Source organism: Lonchura striata, chromosome 6 (genome assembly GCF_050655825.1).
Source record: "Lonchura striata isolate lonStrDom1 chromosome 6, ASM5065582v1, whole genome shotgun sequence".
NCBI classification, from domain to species: Eukaryota; Metazoa; Chordata; class Aves; order Passeriformes; family Estrildidae; genus Lonchura; species Lonchura striata.
Window position 1 is genome coordinate 11,607,456 of NC_140708.1, and position 23,250 is coordinate 11,630,705.

Genomic DNA, 23,250 nt, shown 5'->3' on the forward strand with positions numbered 1-23,250 from the left:
AGCAATGAGGATCTGTGCTTTTGACCATCACCTGTCAAGGAGGAATTCAGAGAGGAAACCAAGAAATCAGGAATGAGGAATGGATGGGAGACACTATTTGGCTCATTTGTTTCATCTGCCAAAGACAAACAGAGCTGCAAAACTGGCAGCAGAAGAGAGAGAGATATGACTCCCATTCCTCTCCAGTCAATCTGGTGAATGCACTTTTACTCAGTATAACAGTGTAATTTTAACAATATGTGCTACTACTGCAGCTATTGAAGTACCATCGTATTAAAGATGCATAATTAGATGAACTGCAGAAACCCAAGAACACGGTTAAAAATTCATGGCATGCTTTGGAGCAGCAGTGGTTGCTGCCATGTGCCGCTCCCGGTAAGAGCGCTCATCAGAAAGGCGGCACCGGCTGTTTCAGGAAAGTAAATTAACGAGGAAGAAAGAAGCCAAGGGAGTTCCGTCCTGGCCTCTATTACTGGCAGGGGCTGTTGCGGCTGAACCCGAGGGGATTAGCGCCGCTGTCAGAGGCAGCCGGCGGGCCCCGAGCGGCCGGCAGCGCTGCCGGCGCTGCCCGGGGGCGGGGCGGGCCGGGGGCGGGGCGGGGCGGCCGTTGCCGGGGCGGGAGGTTTGAACGGCGCCGCCGAGGAGATGAGCAGGATGAGGCGGCAGCAGCCGGGCGGGCCGCGCGCTGCGGGGCCGGTGAGTGCGGGGCGGGCAGGCCCGGCCCGGGCCGCAGCTCGGGTGCCGCGGGGCGGTGTGGCGGGCGCTGCCCGGGGCGGGGTTCCCGGGGCGGGGTGCCCGGTTGGGGTTCCCGGTTCGGCGGTGCCCGGTTCGGGGTGCCCGGTTCGGGGTTCCCGGTTCGGGGTTCCCGGTTCGGCGGTGCCCGGTTCGGCGGTGCCCGGTTCGGGGTGCCCGGTTCGGGGTTCCCGGTTCGGGGTGCCCGGTTGGGGTGCCCGGTTCGGGGTGCCCGGTTCGGGGTTCCCGGTTCGGGGTTCCCGGTTCGGGGTTCCCGGTTCGGGGTGCCCGGTTCGGGGTGCCCGGTTCGGGGTGCCCGGTTCGGGGTGCCCGGTCCGGGGTTCCCGGTTCGGGGTGCCCGGTTGGGGTTCCCGGTTCGGGGTGCCCGGTTGGGGTGCCCGGTTCGGGGTTCCCGGTTCGGGGTGCCCGGTCCGGGGTGCCCGGTTCGGGGTTCCCGGTTCGGGGGCTGCGCCGTCTCCGAGCTCGGGGCTGTGGTGCCGCGAGCCCGCGCACCGAGGCCCTCGTGGGTGGCGGCGGTGCGGCCGCGCTCCTGAGGGCCCCGCTCACGCTCCCCTCCACCTCTTTAATCTTTCTTGATTTTCCGATTCGTGAGGGGTTTTTAACACTTCGAGTTGGTTAAAAACCCAGATAAGTCGAGCTCGGGAGTGTCTGTGAGACTGTGGCTGTCCATTGCAGCAATGGACAGCCACACATTTCTCATTTCTACCTCTAGCTACAAAATGCCCAAGGTGCTGAATTGACTTCACAGCCCCTGTTCTAGGAGAGCACCCGCTGCCTGGCTACTTGCTTACTTTAAAAATATGTACTATACTTACGGGGTTTAGGCTTTTAGGGTTTACATGTAAACAATCGTGGCAGTAAAGCAGAAGTGTACTTGGAATAAGATTCTGAAAGCCTGTAATGAAGTTACTGATTAAATCAAGTAAAATTTCTACCTGTCCTACCTTTGGCAGTATCCGTAAATTTTTCTCAGCTGTTCTTGTTTGTTTTGTGACTGCATTGTCTGTGTAACACTAGAAAAATTTCTCATACTTAGGTGGGGAATTTAAAGACACTTCTTAGAAGCATTGCTTAGGTAGCTCCTGAGTGTGAGGCTGAAAATCCCAGCAGCTGTTAATAATCTCCTCTGGATTGTGCTGCCGTTGGTGGGGGAAGGATGGACCCCACCAGGGAAACAGTGCATTAGTAGACAGCATATGGCAATACAGTGCAGTGTCATTCTTCCAAGTCCAGATGGTGTGCCTATATTTTTAGACAGAATGTTGGGGGGAGGGGGAAAAAGCTGACCAATCTCTTTTGGTAGGTATAAAGAACTTCATACGTTCCCAAGTCAGGCTGCTAAACCCTTCCTTCAGATGAGATTTATACAGGATGCTTATTTAAGCTATGGCCCAACAGACATTTACTGCTAGTCCAGAATATTTTACGTGAGCCTGGCTGAGATGTAGTGTGGACTGAATGCTTCGTGTAGTTCTTGAAAGCCATTATGGATACATGCAGATGCCCCAAATGGGAGTGTTTGTTTCCTCACTGTAGTTCTGTAACAGGTGATAGATGTGGAGAGGAGCCAGGGCAGTGCAGAGGCCTGCTGTCTTGGGAATTATTAGGGGGAAGTTGGATGTCATTCTTTGGAGCTGATTTATTAGTTTAGGCTCAGAGAATAAGTAATTATTTCTTAGGGACAGGTATGGGCCTTATTTAGGGTTTCACAGCCATGTAAAATTAGACTTGGAAGAAAAGAAGATGGATGTCAGCTATTTACTACTCTCTTTCTTTTTGTGTTCTTTTCTGGATTGGGTCCTAAGAAAAAGTGTGGCTAAAGATGCAGGTGCTGAGAATGCAGAGGTGTTGTTGCCCTGCTTTATCCCCTTCTGGCTGTGACTGAAGCTTTGGAAAGCAAACCTGTGAGGGTTAAAAATGGGGATAGTCTGCAGTGCCATACAAGGTCCCAGGCTTGCATATATCAGTTGTAGAGAAGTTCTTCTGTACCAGCAGAACATCTATGGAAAACATCTCTGATGTGAGCTTTGGGAGCTATTTACCACCAAACAACCATGAATTTGTTAATTCCAGAGGTAACTGAGGCACTCTTGTTTAGTAATGAGAAAGTGTCGCTCTTCACTGGCCTGCAAAGTATTTGCAATGCAACCCTGCAATACCATGACAGCATTCTGTTATTCACTCTGTTCTTCACATGTCAGAAATATTTGGTTTGGCCAGGGACAGCCACATAACAAGGTAATGTGTATCAACCATCAATGGCATCTAGTGGGCCTTTGGGAGACAGCAGTCTGTGGTCCTTCACCTTAATTATTTCCTGGCCTGATGTGGATTGACCTCTTTAAAGTCACAAGTGAGGAATAATGCACGTTTATAAATATTTTCTGTGAAAGCAGGCAGAAAAAAGTTGACTTCTCAGCAGATTTTATAAAACCTTAAAACCCCCCACTCCTTCCAAATACAGCGATGGTGAATTCCAGTGACTTGTCAGCGATGTTTAGTTTACTTCATAGTTTGAATGAAAAGTGTGCCTGACATTGATGCCTGTACAGTCTTGAAGCCACCACAGCTGTTTGACTTTTCAGTTCATGGCCTGATGCTGTTGAGTATTGGGATCACTCTCCTTTTTGCTTTGCTTCTGCTGTTACCTGAATTTCTTATCAACCATAAGTGAAAAAAACAGATTTTCTTCCCTTTTTTAAAGATAGCTGAAGAGGTGATGAGATTGAGTTTCTGATTTAAAATATTTCAGACATTTCCTTCAATTTAAAGTTTATTTTAGTAGGGATCGCTGTTAAAAGTGTGTTGTTAATTTATAAGCTTTGTTCAGTTAGCCCTCTCTAGAACCATATGCTATTATTCTATGAATGACACATGGAGGCACATAAAATTTTAGTAACTTTCAGATGGTACAGTGAGTTAATCTTGGTTTGGAATTTGCATGAATAATGGATATAGTAAATCTGTTTTGTTCCTGAAGAGAGAACTACCATTCCACATTAAGTACCCATTCCACATTCAGTAACAGTTGCAGTAGCTGTATAATTGAAACCTAGAGTTCTCTATCCCAACTGCAGAGGATGCGAAAAAATGAGAATACTCTTAGTTAGTTTTATTTTAATCCTTTGTTTTTTTGCATGTCTAGGAATGTGACACCCAAGAGAAGATCAACTTTGAGGTCCGCATGCGAGAAGGCATCTGCAGGCTGCTGGCAGTGAGCACGCAGAGGGAGCAGCTCCTGCGCGCTGTGAAGGACCTGATGGTCTGCAACGCTCGCATCCGGGCCTACAGGGCACGGCTGCAGGGCCCAAAGGAGGAGCCCAGCCCGGGCAGGACTGAGGAGCAGTGAGTAACAGCTCAAATTCAGAGGGAGCAGCATGAAGCAGGCATTTACTTACCTGCATTTTTAGCAGTCTGTCTAGGACTGTGGATTTAAATCCTTCCTTATCTCCGAAATATAAATTACTGCTGCCTTAAAGCATTACTTTACAAAATAATTCCTCTGTCTTCTTTTTGCTTTAGAAAATTAAATACAAGTTACATTTTCCTGGGTAGATTTTATTTTTGACGTTAATTTAGTATCAAGTAACACAATGGACGTATTTTCTTGATTACCCTTAGCATACAAAAAGGTACCTAGCCGCGTCTGATGGGGGAAAACAAAGCTACCCAAGACAGAATGCAGCTATTTGTATTTTTCATTCTTTCCATTGTTATCAATGGCCCTTTAATAATGGCCCCATCGTGGTTAATTGGTACCCTCTGCTGGCCACTTGTGTTAACTACAGCGAAGTGATACATGGAACACTCAATGAGAAGTGAAGTAGCTGAAAATATTCTCACATAATAACTCTTGAAGGAGCTAAAGTGTGTGTGTTTTATTTGAATAACGTTACAAAGTTTTGGTCTAAATGGAATTTATTTGGGGTGCAATGTTGAGAATCGTAGTGCAGAGACACTATTGCTCTCAGGTTAGTAATTTATTGAAATACTACATTGCAGCTTAGTGTAGAAACTCTTCAAGTATATGCTTGGCTCCAGTTAATTGTATCTGTAGGAACAGTTCCACTAATTTTTGGTTTCAGAATGTTGCCTTATAGGAGAAAAGTGGTGGAGGAAAGAGCAGCGTTTTCTGAGCACTCTTCTGAAGCTGATTTTGAAAACTAGCATATAATACATATGGTATTCTGTAATTATTGCATTTGTATTGCTTTTTCCTAATAAAATAAATAATTTTGTAGTGGTTAATCTTTTATTTATTTTTTTGTGATGGAATAATATCAAGTATGTCAACTCCTTGTCTTTGGTGTCAGTGAGCACAGAATGATGATGGCACATGTCCAGAACAGGGCAGGGGTATCTGAACAGTTGCATTGTGTACTTGATTTGTGACTGCCATGCATTGCTTGGATTTCTGTCCTCAGGCGTGCTTGAGATGTCCATGGAGGTCATTAGAAGAGAGGCACACTACAGAGTCATTTCAATTGTACCTTTAGTAGTTGATAGTCCATTTGGAGTCCTTTTCTTTTGATATTTGCTTCAGACTGGAATTTGTTTAAGGCTTAATCATGGCAGAGAGAGAAAATTCTAGGGTTTTCTAGGGTCTATCATCTGTGAGTTCTGAAGATATTCTAACTGCCTCTGGAAGTCATGATACTGATAGCAGATAGAAACTTTCATTTAATTAGTAGAGGAGGAGGCAATTCTTTAAATAATAGAACCAATAAATTAAGTTGCATCTTCATTGACATGTACAGAAGAGAAAAACTGATAATGTATTTGATCCTGTTGCAGCTGGAAAATACAAAGAAGATGAATCTACTCATCTTTTAATACTCTGGTTACATATGCTTTGGAGTAAAGTCTTCTAGGGATTTTTTAAAACAGGTGGTATACCTTCCTTCCAGGTTATGCTTAAGAAATTAATGACTCTCATCTTAAACCAGAAATACCAAAATTAGCTTTAAAGAAAAGCATTTGAAATGAGCTATAATATGAAAATCCTGACGCTTCTTAGTGTTTAAAGGATTGAGTTTTAGATATCTAAATGCACTGATCTCAAATACCTTTTTTCTTTTTTTTGGAGGTCTTCAGAAAATGAGACAAAAGACCGGATGGCGTGCAGAGCAAAGGTTGCTATATCAGGTAAGAGGCCAGGGTAGTCACTTAATTATAGAAGCTAATGAGCTGTACAGTGTCTTGTAATACAAACTATACAAAAAAGATTGTATTTTTAAAGTGTATATGTGGTTCAGAGGCATCAATCCTCTAATGCTGGAAGGGGGCTTGAGCTTAAGTTACACATGGGCTTTTGAAGATCCTACCCTCTCTTTCCATTTTATTCACAGGACATTCCACACAGGGAAATACTTCTTTTCTGTTTGCCACTAAACACTGAATGCATTTCAAAGCTGAATAAGTATGAGCTGAAAACATTTTTCCTCCCCACAACATCAGGCTTTGAAGTGATAGTAACAGGGTATGTCTAACAAATTGAGAGCAGAATTATAACTAGTATGCAAATGTTATTTAGGCAATGTAGATTACATTACTACAACAAAGGTATAGTGGTATGGCTTCAATGCAGGCTAGTAACAAGGACATTTAACAACCATTCCTAGTGGGCTGTTTTCTAGCCTGTTCTCAAACTTCAGCAATGTGGATTTGTTGTTTTGTTTGCCTGTGACAGTAGTGGATGTTACTACATCCAGCAGTCCTGTGGCTGTTCTGCCGGCTTTGCTAACAGATCTGTTTGTGCTCCCTGACCTGCTTCATTAAGAATAAAATAGTGTACAACAGCTCACTACTGAAAATGTTTCAGTACATTCTGCATATTTTGATATATCTTTAACCAAGGTAACTCCTAGTAGAAGAATGATGAGCACATGGTTCAATAATGTTTTTTGCCAGCACAGCTGTTTGCAGAATGTGTATCTGTCTGTCCTCCTTATGGTAGCTGGATGAAAGCATCTGTTTGCCTGTCTGTGCTGTGGTTGCACCTTTCTTCAGATTTGGAGAGCTATCTGCAGTGAAGGCTTTAGGGTCATATAATACACTTCTACTATCTTTAGAAAAGCAGAATTTTTTAAGAACTCTGTTTTTAGTATGAAAAACTTGCTCAGGTTATGAAAGCTTTAGCTGCTTTCTTTTTATGGAGTAAGGCCACAGGGGGTGAAATACACCACGTTGTATTTGGTGCCATCTGTTAATGATTCTTCACTGTTACCAGCACAGTGGCTCTCAAAACTGGAGGTGATGTCCTCAGAAGCGTGGCAGAGATCAAGGGGAAGAGGAGGAAGAACCAACTGCCTCTCTGTGCAGTCCAGCCTGGGAGTGCTGGGTGCTGCCATGCCTCACTCTTCAGATACTTTTGTCAGGAAGCCTGGCCAGGTCCAGTTTACAGCAGAAAGGCCTAAATGTTCTTGGCCTCTGCTGATTGATTCTTTCTGTAGGTCACCTCCTGATTTTCTACCCTCAGTAATGCATCCACTTATAAATTTATTAGTGTTTCATATAGTTAGTGCATGCCAGATGACGATTACCAAAAAAGTAGGGCAATCGTGACCAACTGCAAAAGTTTGGGAAGAACTATGCAGGACTACTGAGGAATATGCTCCTACAGAAAGCAGCTATGTCAGATACTGTGTGGGAAGTGTATTCCTTAATCCACAGTTTTTCACACTTCTATAATTTTTACTTAGCCTCCATATTTTTGAATAAATTTTGTAATTTATGTTATTGTACCAATCGATTTTTTTTGTCAGAAGATAATACATCAAATATTGATGAAAAAAGCATTATCATAATTTAAAGTAATTTTATAGAGGAATCATTGGGTTTAAATTTGATTAATTGTTAGTATTTGAATGTATTCAGTTTGCATCCACACAGATTTACAGCTAATGGTAACTGAAATTAAGGTGTATGAAAATTGATCTTTGTTTTTGATAAATGACAGCTCTTTCAGTCCAAGAATGAATTGAAAGCTGATTTACAAGTATCATGTTAAACTTGTTCCAGGATTGATTGCCTATACCCTGATGATTTTCTGACCAAGGTGTAAATTTTTCACATTGCAAGATATTGAAAGTGGCATACAGAAGTAATATTTAATCTAGTTAACTCTAATTGCTAACAAGGTCTATTGAGCGTATTAAAATTGTCATTCGGAGTTTGCTATGATTAAAGACAGAAATAGCTTTTATTTGTAATTGTTTTCACATATGAATGTATTTGAGACCTTTGTATTTTAGGAAAGAAACATTCTGTGCTTTGTCTCTGACAAAGATGAATATATGTATCTTATAAAAGTTTAAGATAGACTTCTGTAATGATTTTCATAAAACTATTTCTCTTTGTGTAAAACCCCCTATTTTTAGAAATGCTTGCTATGCAAATGCATCTTTAGAAGTGAAAGGCAGTTTCAGAACATGGTGATGTATTGATTTTTAGGAAGTTAGAAGTCTAAAGCTATATGTTGGTAGTTCACTTGAAAGTTCATTTGTTTTCATGAACACTTAAAAATAGATGAATTTGAAAGTTTCAGTATTGAAACAGCTTTTATAATAAGATGTCTCATTATAAAAATTAACTGAAATTTGAATTTTTCAGTTAACTTCTGAGACAGAATGACTATATGTGATTTCCCTTAACAAGTTTTTCGGGTAAACCCCTGTAGGAATACATGACTGTCTGATGCCAAAATACTGGCACTATTTTGCATCAGCATAGTGAATGTGGATTTTTCCACCAGCCTCATATGAAGACAACATTGGAGTCAGCAATGCTTTATAACAATATTGAGTATTTTTGTCACAAGACAACCGAGTTCATGCTGTTCACTGCTGCCATCATGTGTCACTTAATATATTGCATATACTTTTAAACAGCACTTGTACTTCAGAAATCAGATTTGGATTTATAAAGCCCTCACAGCTTTGTCTTTTAACAGGGGACTAATAAAAAACATTATGTCTTCACCTGAGTCCTCTAAGATGGAGGAAAATGTAATTTAGTACTATGTTGAGTTTAGTAGATAAATTGGAAAATTCAGTGAAGAAAATACTTCCCTAATACTAAAATGACAGGCATGATTTAAAATAATGGCTTCATAATTACCTCTCTGCTGTGGTTCTGAAGTAGAAGGATATTTTTGTGTTAAAAGAAAATAGATTTCTAAACTCTTTTTATGCTGACTAAGACAATTCTCACTGGGAATGTGATTATAAGTGGTATTTTCTCTGTGGTTAGCAAAACAAGACTGAAGTGTTTGCAGTATAAGTATCCCAATCTTTTTATTAAAACAGGAAGATTTTTCCTTTGCAGTGGGATGAGTGGTTTTCAGCACAAGGTAAGCAGGATTTTGGTTCACATCTGTGCATAATAATGGGCTCAGAGAATACCTCTCAGAACTATGTTACACAACTTCTCTGAAATGTTATTTCAGGTACTTTCAAATGAGATTTAAAATATTCTTTATTCTAGCATAATTTCTAAACAGAAATGATGCTTCAAGTTGAACTAATTATTGCATTTTCTTTTGGTGTGGAAATGGTTATGCTGTTCATTGGGTGGAAGGCCCTGTTACCACCAGAACATCAGAAAAAGAAACAACACACTTTTTGTAATTTGTTTTGATTGCATATTTACAATATTGACTGTAACTTAATCTCCCTTCCTTCTTTTTTCCCCCTTTAGATATTCGAATACCATTAATGTGGAAAGGCTCTGACCACTTCAGCAAAAAAGAAAGTATGTAAGATGTAATTAATTACTCTGATAAGCAGTTGCTTATGCCTGTAAATTTAAACTGAATGAGGAAGTTCATACTCATTTCAACCCCTTTTTTGACCTTTCATTAGGTCTATATTTTACTCTTTCTTGTGTAAATGCTTGTAATTTGAAGTTGCTGGTTGTAGTTAGCTGAGTTAGTTCAGTCCTGTGGTTCTTTATTTAAACCCTACTCTCTAAAGAGTCCACCTGAAGAAGAATTCCAGAGGAAGCAACAGAAGAATGTTGTATGAAATGGTTAACTGAGAAACTTCTGATTAAACACATTGTTAGATGTCTTGTCTGCACTTGAGAGAGCATATTGGAGGCTGTTTCCAATGAGAAATTTAAATGAAAGTTGACTGTTGGTGTTGAGGGTATTATTGGATAGCCTTCAAGTACATGCATTTTGCTGTGTCATGGAGATTAATCCTAAATCTATTCCAGCTGTCACCTGGCATTGATTTCACTTTGATTTTCAATTGGGTCAGAGATGCAAAGCATGGCAAAATAGTCTAATCCTATGTAGCACATTCATAAAATGATACAGACTTTGGATCAAATGTTATTTTTTTTGTGTAAAGTCAATTTTACTAAACAAAATTACACTTTTTTTCACGTTTTTGAAATTGCTAGCAGATGCTATATCTGATTACTCAACTTTTTTTTTTCTCTCCTAATAGAGGTAGGCATTTTTTCCCCTTTGTGTATGTTATTCTTACCTATACAGCAGCTTTGATAGGTGAATTATCATAAAATATTATGATTAAAAATTCTGGTGGGAAGAATTTGAGGGCAATTCCTTAGAGGTCTGAATTACCATTTTGTATAGTTTGATTACTGGCAGTGTTTAGTATTGTGATGTGCAATGTGGCTGATAAAAGTTTTCTGTGACTCTCTCCAGAATCACAGCGCTACGCAGTGTTTTGTTTGTTCAGAATGGGAGCTGAGGTTTTTGATACTGAGGTGATTATTGTGGATGAAGCAATAACAGATATCTGTTTTGAAAATGTAACCATATTGTGAGTATAATTTACTTCTGTTGAATGAAGTACAAATATTGCTGTTTTCTTTCACAGGTGGATGTGATTATGATTAAGATTGGCTGAGGTCCACTAGGTTTTGCTGTGGGCAAAGGAATCAGTAGAAGCTCTGTTCATTTTAGTGGGTGGAGGATCCCCATCTCTGGAAGGCTGGGTTTTTTTCTGCAAAACGATGCTGGTTGTAGATGTGACAGTTGATCTGTACTTCTTTTCATTTTTGCCCTGCTGAAGCATTTTTCTTTATATAAAGAAATAAACAAGCTTACATCTCAAGGACAGCGTTGAATTAATGCTAAAACCTGCAAGCATTATGACACTATAGGTGTAAATGTTACACCTCATTGTTATCCTGTCCAGCAGGTTACAGTCTCTTTCCTCAAGTAACACCTCATGTCTGTTACACCTACCTGAGCATGTGCCTGACTCCACTCCCTGCCTTTACTTTTGTATCAGTGATATAGAGTCCATCTCCTGAGGAAGACTGACTGGAAAACTTAAAATACTAAAAACTTTAAATGAAGCTCCTGAAAACTGATTTTAAAACAAATTTTAAACTCTCTTAAACACCTGTTCAAGTTAAGAGTGGCGATAAAGACTTCAATCTGCTTCTTCAAAGTTATGAGAGTTAACCATTATAATTTTCTGTGAAGCACTGCAACAAAAGCAAAAAAGGCACCCTAACTTGCCTGTATCCCACAAAGCATAGAAAGACTTGATACAAAAGCTTTTGGAATGATTTCATTATGGCATGTGTGTAATGGCATGATTTGTATCTGAAAAATGAGGTTAGGCTTCTGGCTTGATGACTAAGCTTGAGAACAAGACAATCGGAGAGCTGAAAACTGAGAAAGGTTGTGAGCCAGAGGATTCAGCAATAGGAAGTTCAGTTGTAAATGACAGATTTTATTAGATAGCATTTTTTTTTTCAGTAATTTGAAGGGGATGGGGTGAAGATAAAATATCTTTTAAACAGTTCAATCTGAGTTAGGACCATATGCAGGGATAGGTTTTCAATCATGTGATTTTTGTGTAACAGTAGAGGGCAGATTTAAGTGTGTTTGAATGTCTTTCCCGTGTATTTCCATAACGTGGGTGTTTTTTTCGGTTTTTAACCTAAATGTTGAATTTCCTGTTTGTAATTATTTATGCTGCAATTATCCATCTCATGACCCCAATACTGTTACTACTGTGTACTCTAGTCCTTAATTCCATATTAATGTATATCTGTGCCTGAATTTGATGGCATTCCTTCCCTTTATTAGAAATATATTATTTAATCTATAAAGCAGAAGCAGCATTCCTTGGCTCCATACACAGTTTGTTAACAAACGCGCTGAAATTTTCTCCTCCCCCACTTCAGTGATGAAGCAAGCCCAGATTTCCAGGTGAAGGTTGAAGTGTATAGCTGCTGTACAGAGGAGTCTTTATATATAACAAACACTCCTAAGAAACTGGCAAAGAAACTTAAAACATCCCTCAGCAAAGCTACAGGGAAGAAACTCAAAGCTGCGCTGGAGGAAGACAGCACTGAACCCCTTGTGCCTGCTGACCCAGTCATCCAGTAAGCCACATATATTGATGTTCTGTTTTTATAGCTTTTAAAATAGAAATAGGCCAAATATAATTGTAAATTTCTGGCAAACTGCCAAGAAACTGTTTTTTTTCTCTACTTGCCCAAGTGAAAAAAAATTTACATTTTAAATAGGAAATGAGAAAGTAGGTGTGAATTCCAACCATGTCGCTGAGCCTTGGGGCCTGGTTCTGATCTTGAAACACACAAGCAGCCTTTATGTTTGTGCTCCACAGCCAGCCAGCTGGTAAATCCACTGTTCTTTGCAAACTCCATAATATTTTTAGTTTGATCTCTAGAGGAAGTTGAACTTGTAGTCTGTCTGTGTCTCTCTGTCCATCTACCTCTCCTCCTTTCCTCTTCCCCGTTTACTTCCTCCCCATACTATTTTTGCACCTAGCCAGTGTTGCTCATAATTGACAGGTAGATATGTGTAAAAGTTACAAATTGTGTGAAATAGGAAAAGTTGTGTACGTAGGCAGAAAAAAACCACTCCTGTACCCTCTTCCCTAATTCCACTTGCTAGCTTTTCAGTAAAACTCTGCACTGCCAAAGGCACTTTATGGTTACAGGCTACTTAGCAGGAGATTTCTGAATTTAGCACAGGACATTTTAAAATGACTTACTCCTTTTCAGTGTTCATAGGCATAAATGCTTTTCCCAATAATTTACCTATTTCCTTTTAAAAATTAGCTGCCTACTAATATTTTCCGGCTACTATTTGGTAGGCCAAATACCTAATTTACAAATATTAATAACATTGGTTTATTTTATTTATTTTAACTTTTTTTTAGAAAGAAATTTTTTCAAGGAATTCCTCTTTTTTTGGCGGCCGACAGTAAAGAAACAATGCTTAATTCTTACTGGGTGTTTAGTCTTAGTCTAGTTTCATATCTAGACTAATAGAAATCTATTTGCTGGGATTTTACAAAGAAACATTAAGCATATTCTATCTTTGTTGAACTGATATAACTGCAAACTGATTTTTCTGTTTGATTCAAAAATAGACATCCAACAAATCTTATCCACAGATAAAACAAATTTTATCACTGACTTTGCAGTGGGTGCCACCTAATGACAATACATTTTTCAGTCTGCATCATGTCAGGTGGCTGTGCTTTCCACCAGCTTCAGCTGAGCCATGAGACACTATCATTAGACACAGTTTGAATCAGATATAACCACTGGCTTCTTTGCTTCAGTATAGATTGCTTGTCTTTTAAGGAAAAAGCACCAGTAGGCAATTTAAACAGCTGCCTCCTCCCCTGGGTTTTGCTTTTGGTTTCTCAATTGAATTTTCCTTCCCTCCATCTTGGAAGTTTGTTGTTTGTACTGTAGATAATCATCTCACAGTGACTATTATTTTCTTAACACAATTAAATGAACAATGAAGTGTTAAATGATGGCATTGCTGGGTGATTAAAATAGTTGTTTGGAAAGAAATGGGTTATTATAGGCAGAAAATAAGTTGTCAGTTTTTTTATAGCTTCCTCCAAGAATTTATATTAGACCTTGGTATGTAGCCCTTATAAAAGGGAAGACACTGTAAGATTACAAGAGATCTTTCAAGTATTCCCAGAGAGTTTTACCAGTCCAGCAGGGGAAATTAAACTGCAACAAAAAAGTGAACTTTCTGTATTATGCGAACACCTTTTCTCTGTAGATTTCATTTGTACAAGCCTTTTTCTTTCCAATGCACACATGAATGGAATTCTCCATTTTCCAAAAACTCTGTGATCCCTCTGTTTCAAACTTCTTGGCTTAGAAGTCTTTCTGGTTAGTGAGGAAACTGTCAGACATGGAACTTCTTGAAAAAGCTTAGTGACAAAGGGCTTGATTGGTTGCTTAAGTTAGTTAATTTGAAATATACTGATATTCTTTCTTAATTATTTCTCATTTAGCAGTCTTTTGCCTGCTTAGTTTTTCAATTCTAGCTTAAATATTTTTTTCTTTTTTACATTTTTCATAGAAGAAAAATTTTAAGTGCAGTTTTGCTATTAAATTCCAGTGTAACTGGGTTGCTTTTTGTATAAATCACTGGAGAGTCTCCCTAAGTGCCTGTTTACTCATTTGCAGAACTGGCCTGTGCATGCCCTGGTTGTTGTTTGATATATTGTCCTCCATTGGGCTGAAGGTGCAGCAGCTTCCATGTCCTGTGTTTGATTTGACAAATCCCCAGTGATATTTTGCTGGAAGTACACAGTCTAATCTGGTGGTCTCTTTGATGGTTGAGTTCTTGTTAGCACCTGAAGATTATATTTGGTTTTACCCTCTATTATTTAAGATCTGATTGAATATTGAGCATATTGAAATTTTTTTTTTTTTTTTTTTTTTTTTTTTTTTTTTTTTTTTTTTTTACTTCACAAGTCTTCTACTCGCTTATTCACTCATATTGAATTAATGGACTAAGATTGGGATTTCTAACATTTGGTTTAATATTCAGGAATAGATTCTGGAATTGAAGATGTCTTAATTAACATACATTGATAGAGTGTTATAATTACACCTTCCCACACCCAGCTCTGTGTGGAAACTTTGGGTGCCTCTGTCTCTTGATCAGTAAACAGACTTAACAACAAACCTTTGCCACAGGCATGTTGTGGAGATGAGCTGCTTTTCTGCCTTTTTTTTTTTTTTTATGAAGTTGTTACATGGGAAAATACAACAGATATGCAAAATACTGAATGAGATGCAGCAGGCAGATTATTCTTTGTTATACAGAGAAACTGCCATTTAAGGCAGTTACTTAATTCTCTGAAATGCAAAGGAAAAATACAGTCAACAATCCTGATTAGCCAGTTAAATCTGAAAAATATCAGTAGATAAAACTTTCCTAAATTATATTGCAGCTGCCTGAAAGGAATGACTTGTATTTTAGAATTAAAATGTTACTGTGGAGCATATTTTAAAAGTGAAGTAGCTATTTTTTTTGGCAACGTTGTTGTGGTAATTAGTCATGCTTTAGAAAAAAAAAAGTAACTTTAGAATCAGCACAGCAGTTTTATCTGTGAGAAGAAACTGAACTTCTTGGTACAGTTTAAATAGAATGGCAATGCATTGCTCAACTGCATGGTCAAACATAATCAGTGAAAAGTCTTTTGTTAAGGAACAGTTTAGCAGGGAATATATACAAATGCTGATGAGTTTTTTGTTCAGATTGCCCTCTTGAAGTACTTCATAGCAGTGATTTTTCACCTAGGATGTTATATTTTATTTAATTTTCTCTTTGTTCCCTGGAGACAGATATTAACAGACCTCCCCTCTAACAAACTTCCTACTTTTCCTCCTCCTCTTTCGTTAGGGTTAGGGGGACATAGACGCTCTCCTTATTTATCCACAGAGCCAAAGGTCAGAAAAATGTATGTTCCCACTGTGCTAGTAAGAAAAATAAAACTTGAATAATACTAAGATGGAAAATTATTCTTGATGATCTTAGCTCAATGGTGTCTTCTCAGCTTTTACGCCACTAAGCTTTCTGATGTTCTACTGAAGATATTGTAAGGATCTTATGCTAGATCCTGTTGGGAGACTAGTTAGTGATTTGGAGGGGTTTGTTTTCTTGTGAACTTTGTTCTAACTGCCGTTAGCCAGGTGGAATTCCTACTGCATTGCTGGACTATAAATCTGTTACTTGGTCCGATGAGTATTTTAGAGAAAAGGTTAATGTACTAAATTTATACCAGTTTATTCCAAGAACTGCATTCCACAATTGCACTGTGCTGAATTGTGAGAGTGATACTTTTTTTCCCCTAGGCAAAATACAAAACTAAGATAAAAGATTCTGAAACCTCTTAAGTCCAATAAGTGAAAAGAAATCCTTTCTGCTACAAAACTGACCATAGGATTTCTGTACAGATTTCTGCCTGTGAATAATCAATCTATTGGATCCTATTAAAAATACATACATCAACAACTGGTTTATAAAGTGTAGCCAGCATAGGCAAAGCAAAGAGCACAGCAGCGTGGAGAAGCATTATAATGCCTTTTAATTTTTAACCTGTATTTTCAGATAAAGTTTGTCATCAGTTTTTTATTAACTTTAGGAATTTTTGAACCTATTACCAAATCTAATTGCTTTAGGCCTATTAATTAGAACTGTAAAACTATTGAAAGTTACTTGGTGTGTGACTAGAGGAGAGAGGTGTTTTGAGCATCCAGAGGGTGCAGAGGGTTTGGATAGCACAGCCTGTATTCCTGTGTTTGGCCCAGCTCATAGGCAGTGACCACATGAGAAGTCTCCTGGCCAGCAGGTCCCAGAGAGGAGGCAAGAGAAAGAGATGCAATGAATGATGGCACTGGCCTGGAAGTTGTGGGGTGGGAGGAACTGGAGGTACACACATGGAGGCAGGAGATAAGGATCCAGGAAGGAGAGGAACAGACTGTGAACAGTGTTTACAAGAAGAATCAGAGATACAGGAGTTGTGTGGGAAGAGGTTGGAGGTGTCCATCTGTGGTCACTGACAGGTCCTGCCCTGCACCTTGGTGTTTCCTTGTACCAAAATGTGGTCTCTCAAGCATGTCTAGACTCCTTTTAATTACTGCCCAAGCAACATGAAGCAGAAATGTCCTAAACATGCCTTTTCTTTCACATCTAGTGGAGCAAAGTACAGTTTGCTAGCATACACCACTTTGGGGCTGGAAAGTGCTGAGGACAATTTCAGGACCCACAACCTTACCATTACAGGAAATGGTAAGTACATATGGTATCAATTTAAGGAAATAAAAAAACAGTAACATTTTGCATTAAAGTCTTGTAAACTAAAGCGCTTAAAGAGATTATTTTTCTTGATACTCAATATAGAACAACTTTAATAAAATATTTAACGGCTCTAAACCAGGCATCTGTACACAGCTGAATAAACTATATGTTGAGTAAAATTTCAAGTCCAGATGAAAATTTAATTCTTTTGGGAGTTTCTTCTGTCATTTGTGTCTCTGTCTTATGTGCGATGGAGTTATATACAAATTATTTCCCCTTCCTCACAATCAAGGAAGGGTATCAGAATGAAGAACAGCTTGTTCCTCTGTAGTCAGGAGAAAAATTGTTTTGGTTTGGTGAGATTTTTTTGAGGCCCAGATTTAACACAGGATGTAAGGGTGTGTGCTTGCAGTCTATGCTGGCTGCTGTCCTTCAGCTCTGGGGCAGCACAAGTTGGGAGCAGTCAGCCTGGATGCTGACACTGTGGGGGACTGATTATACTACAACCGATGGTGGTATTTTCACGTTTTAGTACTTTGTCCATTATTTTCTGCAAGGATAGCTCCTCCTATAAGCCATCCTCCAGTTCATAACTTAAGACATGGGACTGTCACTGTTGCTTCTGGGAACTTAAATGATTTACTGGGGTAAACACCACCTCAAAGGGAATTTCCTTCTTTACATTTCAGTAATTCTGAATAAGTACAGGTTTGAAGATTTAATGGGGCATTTATTTCTTGAAGTGTTGGATGAATAATTCTGAGTACCTTTGCTATTTGTAAGCCTTTCTTTATTAGTACTTTATATCTTCTTGAAGTTCCTTTTTCTGACATTAATTTACATAATTTAGTCTGGTGAGGAAGGACATACCTGGGCATTTTGGTTCATTACAAGCATTTCTAAACCTTGACCAAAGACAGCATCACATTAATGGAACATTGCATTACCTACTTCTAATTACAGAAGAGAGAGCCTATTGCATAGTGGAGCTGAGCTATTCCAATTCATTAGAAACTCCTTGGAACCCTAAATTAGATCCTCTAGTGCTGAAGGCAAAAGTAGATACAAATTCCAAGCCTTATTAAAACTATCTGAAGCAAAGTGCTTGTGTATAAATACAGCTGTGTGCCACAACAGGATGGGCTCAGGGATCACAGGACGTGAGAGGGCCAGCGTACTTACCTTTCAAGAGTTTCTAGCTCTGAAATGAGCTACATTTTATGCAAGAACACCTTTTTTTGCAGAACAATATTGCCATTTTTACTTGAAATTATTTTGTAATTTATGAACATTTTCAATTAAAAAACACTTCCTGAAGACTAAAAATCAGTTTTAATATAATCCCACATTAATTCCTCAAAATACGAAAATACGCTTATTTGCACTCAGTATCTTAATGTAAAAACAGATGTAGAATGCTCAACTATATGTTTAAGGCAATTTTTCAGACCTGAGTGTTTGTCTGTCTTTTGCCTTTTCCTTTCCCCCAGAGGAATCCTCTTTTTGGCTACCCCTGTATGGAAACATGTGTTGCCGTTTAGTTGTCCAGCCCTCCTGCATGGCCAGGGACATGATGGCAGGATTTCTAAATCAGCAGGTAAGGAGACCTTGCTTGTGTTTGCATCCTGGGCTGTTAACAGCTGTCACTAAGAGTCAATTGTTAAAAACATTTGCTTTTACCTGAAGTGGTGTATTGAGAACTGTTGTTTTTTACCTGCTCTACCTAGAGCAAGGGGGAAACTCTCTCACAACTATGTTCACAAAAGGTGCCTTCAGTGGCTGAGCATGGCGAAATCAATGTTTCCTTGGCATGAATGATGTAGTCTGTTAGTAAAGATAAGTGAAACTCTTGTTCAGAGTTAGTTTGCAGTGCTACTTGATGGCATCAGTCCTAATAATCCTGTGGCTCTCATCCTTGAACATCCTTGTTGTGCTGCCACAAGAGTTCTATCACAGCATGGTGAATCAGGCTGGTGAACAGAGCCGTATTAAACTCATCCCTTCAGAAATGATTCATGTGAACTCACTTTACTTCTCTATTTTTGTTTGTTGCACAAATAGGCAAGTGAGAAGGTGATAGTGGAGGGCCAGTGGGTCTGCATCATTTGTCAGGAGTGCTGAATTACAGTCTTTAAAACTGGTTGTGAAACTGTTATGGTTTTATGAAAGCTGTCCAGAAAATTCATTTGAGAAGGTGGAAATTCTAGACAAATGTCTTTTCTTAACATTTGTTGAATGTACTGTGTATTTCCAAAGTGAAATACTCTTTTTATTTCTATTATTGTGCAATTGCTGTAGCTAATAAAGGTGCTTTCCTTTTTTTACACTAGATACCAGATCTCAATTTCATTCTGTGTGAACCAGCAGATTCTGTACTATTAGTGCCACATGGCAAGTCTGCAAAAACTGTAAAACACCAGAAGACATTTAAAGTACTGCTAACATTTCAGAAATCAGTGATTGAAATGTTCCACAACAGGAAGTCTTTGCACCAGAAAGTTGCAGGAATGAATTTGGTTCATGAATTTGGCTAAATTCTGATCACTCAGGGCTGATATGTATGCACCTTGCAATATGGTTTTGTTTTAGGTTTATGTCTGGCAATTTCTGACTACTTCTTCCCCTTAGCAAATTGTAGGAGGTCTAACAAGCTGGAGGAGGCTGTATTGCGTGCTGAGAGGTGGCAAACTCCTTTGTTATTACTCACCAGAAGAAATTGAGGCTAAAGTGGAGCCAGCATTGACAGTTCCCATCAACAAGGTAAAATTGGTTGTATGGGGATATTTTTTGTTTGTTTTCTTTTTTCTTTTGTTGGGGTTTTAAAATTTATTTTATTATTTTGGGGATGTTCTTTTTAGTTTAGGAAATATGTGCAGTCATTTGGGCTCTAAGCTGCTGGTATGCAGAATGTTTTATAAGTAGAATGAGGGTGGGATGTACTTCAGTGAAATTTGCAGTCCCTCAGCAGGAACATAACATTCCTTAGCTGTGGATGTAAATTCCTTCTATTGCATTAGACTGGTTAGCATAGAAGCAAAAAGGAGGGTGTTTTTCTATAGGAAAAGTAATAACCTTTTATATCACAGTTCTGTAAGACAGCCATTGGAAATGTATTGCTTACAGTCCCCTAGCAATACTCTGGTAGACTTTTGTCCTCAGCAAGGTGGAATTCCAACAAAAGCTTTTTTGTTATTACGTGTTATTTGGCCACAGTCTTAATTAGAAGGAGAAATGGAAAATTTTTCAAAATATTTTAGTGCCTTAAAATAAGCTGCTTTTCTTAATGCTGGTTTTGTCCAGAGCATAATAACTTTGGAAGCTCTGTTCTCTAGGATGATATTATTGCTGTTGTTCATGCCCTGATTAAAAAACCTGAGTTTAAAATGTAATTTTAAAACGTTGCTCACTATTTGGCCAAAGAAATAGTAATTCATCTGAAGTAATATTTAAATTAGTAATGTTATTGGAAGGACCCTCTTGAATGGCAAGCATTAGAGAGAACAGATGCTTTCAAAAACTGGTTTTGGTGCCGGCATCAAGGGTTAATATCCCGTAAGGGTGGGCAGAGGAGTTAAATGTTATTTGCAATACCACAGCTGGGTTGATGTCACCTAAGTAAGCAGCCACACTTGGAAGGTGTGTTCAGCCCAGGCTGCTCTGGGTGCTGCTGCTGCGCTGCCCCAGGCGCTCGCTGCCAGCACGGATCCCGAGAGGAGCGCTCAGGGCCCGGCCGTGCTGCGGGTGCCAGGCGGGCACAGGGCAGCTGACGGGGCAGCAGGAGGCTCTGCCCCCTCTGCCTTTGCCTTCCACCACTTCTCTTACCCAGCTCATCCATGGCTGCACAAATGCCTGTGTGGTGCAAGCATGGGGCTCAGCCGTGGCTGGGAACATGTGGGGACATGGGGTGACACAGAACGCTTCTTACAGCAGCAGAATCAGCCCCGGGTGGCTTGAGTGTTCCTGGGAGAGATGACTGCATTCTTGTCCAGAGTGAGACTGCCGTAGAACCCACACATTTAAATGGGTTATAACAATGTCACCTGCTTCTGTTAGAATGTTTTTTCTAATTGCTAAGATTTAAATTGATTCCTTAAATAAAATTACCTGTTTTTCTAGTGCTATTTTTTCTTCCAACTCTTTATATATTTACATTAAATAAATATTTATACAGTGATATATATTTAAGTAGGTTTACTTGTTCGGTCTCTTCCAATTTCACTAAGTCAGACTCTGCCATAATTCTGTTTTCCAGCTGTTCTCAGTATCAGTTAAGAAATGGTAAACTTTAGTAGATTACAGAATGACTAAATAATTCTAAAACATTACAGGAATATTTTTTAAATTATCTATCAGGCTACCTCATATCTTCCCTTGGGGTTCTCTGTTTTAGTCTAAATCCTAATTTTGCTGTTCCTTTTAAAATAACTGTATTGTACTAAGATATTTTGTTCCTTTGAGTAACCAGTGCACTCAGAACCTAAAATCCAGCTTGATAAGCCTTTCCTGAGAGACTGTTCTTATATTTTCAGGGTATCCTTAAAGCTAACATGTAAAAGGTACATGATTTATGTATCTTACACCATTTTACAAAGATATCAGGCTGCTGGAGAATGATTGTGAATGCTTCTTGAATGGAAATTTAAAACAAAAAAAGAAAAGGCTATTGAAAACATACTTGGATCCTTTACTACTTAAACAGTTTCTCTTGAAAATAACTTAATGCCTGCATATGTTTTTTGATTCCTTTGTTATACAATTTCTCTTATGGATTAACTGAAAGCAGATTAATCGTATGGATTTGTCTGCTACATGTTGTTAAAGAAACAGCAATTTCAAAGTAAAAGTTGAGATTGAACATCACCTCTACACATCCTAACTAAAATCTCTTAGGGTTACATATGTGGCATTTTCATTTGTAACATGAAGCTGATCCTTTACATGTAATTTAAAGATACTTTCTGAGAAGTAATGAAATCATCTGGATTTATGAGAAATTCTCTGGAAAATGTTGACACCATTAGCTGTATTTCCAGTTCCCTTTGAATTGAGACTTGAAGAAGCCATTAAGACAGCAAAGTCATTACTTCAACTTTAGATGACTTCATTGCTACTGCTCTTGAGCAAGAATGGTTCTGCAGTTCCTATTATGCAAGTGCTACTGTTATTGTTCCAGCTAAATGTGATTATAACATATTATATTGCACAACTAAGTAGGAAAAGAGAAATTATATTTTCTGTAGCAAAGAAAATTTACTGGAATCCAATCTGAAGAAATATCCTTTATGGGCCAGTTCCTGATTTTTTTTCAAGTTTTCTTTAATTTGAAATGAAAAATAAAGGCCTTGCCTACACGTCGTAGCTTAGTAAATTGGTGCATGTGCCAGCAGTTCACGTTAGTTGCTCATTGTTTGGAATACATAATCTACTGTGTTTGGTTCACAGATTAAAAATCTTTTTATGCCATCAGTGCCTGAAGCTTGAGGGATTCTGGGCTCTTGTTTCAAATTGCTGTAGTCCCACAGTTTCCTTCCTGGCATATTTTGTCCGTGCAGTCTTTGTCCCAGGGCCCTGCAGTTGGCGGGCCCGGGGCTCTCTCTGTGCCCGTGCTGATCTCTGAGGGGAGCAGGGTGAGGAGCAAGGGTTTGCAGCCACAGGCTCAGGGTCATGGGAGCACTGCTGATCAGTGCAGCAGGAGCAGAGGGACAACATCAGTCTGGAATTACCTTGAATGACAGTCCTTGGTGGTACAGGTCTTCTGGCTAGGTCAGGTACAGGACTTGGTTGGAAAATGTGGCGATGGTTGCAGCAGCGTTACTTCAAGGGAACCATGCATATTTCTAGGGAAGCAGGGAGTTCATCCCTGGGCTGGAGCAGAGGAATATGGATGTCAGTTCTAGACCATGTGAGCTTTTAGGGAGCCAGCAACATGAGCAATATTCACTATATGTGTTGGGGAATTCCAGCACAGGGAAATGAGATAAGCCCTGAAAATATCTGTATTCTCTGTAGTAAGGACTTTATCTCACTAGCTGTCTTAGGAAGAGCCTTCCTAGATGTAAAAATATGTTGGGAAAGCACAGACTAGTTAAGTACCTCCAAATGTCTAGTATTGAAAGAGGTTGTGGATGCAGGCAGGGGAAGCAGGTAGAACACCCAGATCCTTGAACCACACCATGCTCACATTGAGCAGTTTGAAAGCTACTTTATTGGCTCACTGTTGCTTCACAAAATGCTTGCTGGTCATTCATTGCTATCTCCTTTTCCACATTTTCAGCTGCTGCATTGCTCCCAAGAACAATGGCACCGATATCCTAATATTGCTTATCCATGTCATACACATTGTACTGACCAGCCAGTGGCCACGAGGATGTCACATTAGTACAAGCTGACAAAACAAGGAAGGGACAAAATATTAG

At 39.4% G+C, this 23,250-nt stretch overlaps 1 protein-coding gene across 8 annotated transcripts in view; it reads left to right on the plus strand.

Annotated features, from left to right (window-relative positions):
- The window catches only part of RTKN2 (rhotekin 2), a 197,438-nt gene that overhangs the window by 162,373 nt on the left and 11,815 nt on the right, over positions 1-23,250 (plus strand). For 5 of the 8 annotated variants that reach the window (XM_085583205.1, XM_085583204.1, XM_021535427.3 and 2 more), the window contains 8 exons: positions 3,899-4,098; positions 5,840-5,898; positions 9,451-9,504; positions 10,427-10,544; positions 11,926-12,126; positions 16,731-16,825; positions 18,325-18,431; positions 19,463-19,594. In XM_085583205.1, coding sequence (XP_085439331.1) covers positions 3,938-4,098; positions 5,840-5,898; positions 9,451-9,504; positions 10,427-10,544; positions 11,926-12,126; positions 16,731-16,825; positions 18,325-18,431; positions 19,463-19,594 — 927 coding nt within the window. In that variant the 5' untranslated portion in view covers positions 3,899-3,937. Of the gene's footprint in view, positions 1-584; positions 697-3,898; positions 4,099-5,839; positions 5,899-6,982; positions 7,202-9,450; positions 9,505-10,426; positions 10,545-11,925; positions 12,127-16,730; positions 16,826-18,324; positions 18,432-19,462; positions 19,595-23,250 lie in introns of those variants that run through there. The other 3 variants (XM_085583210.1, XM_085583203.1, XM_085583209.1) reach the window with 3 other exon arrangements.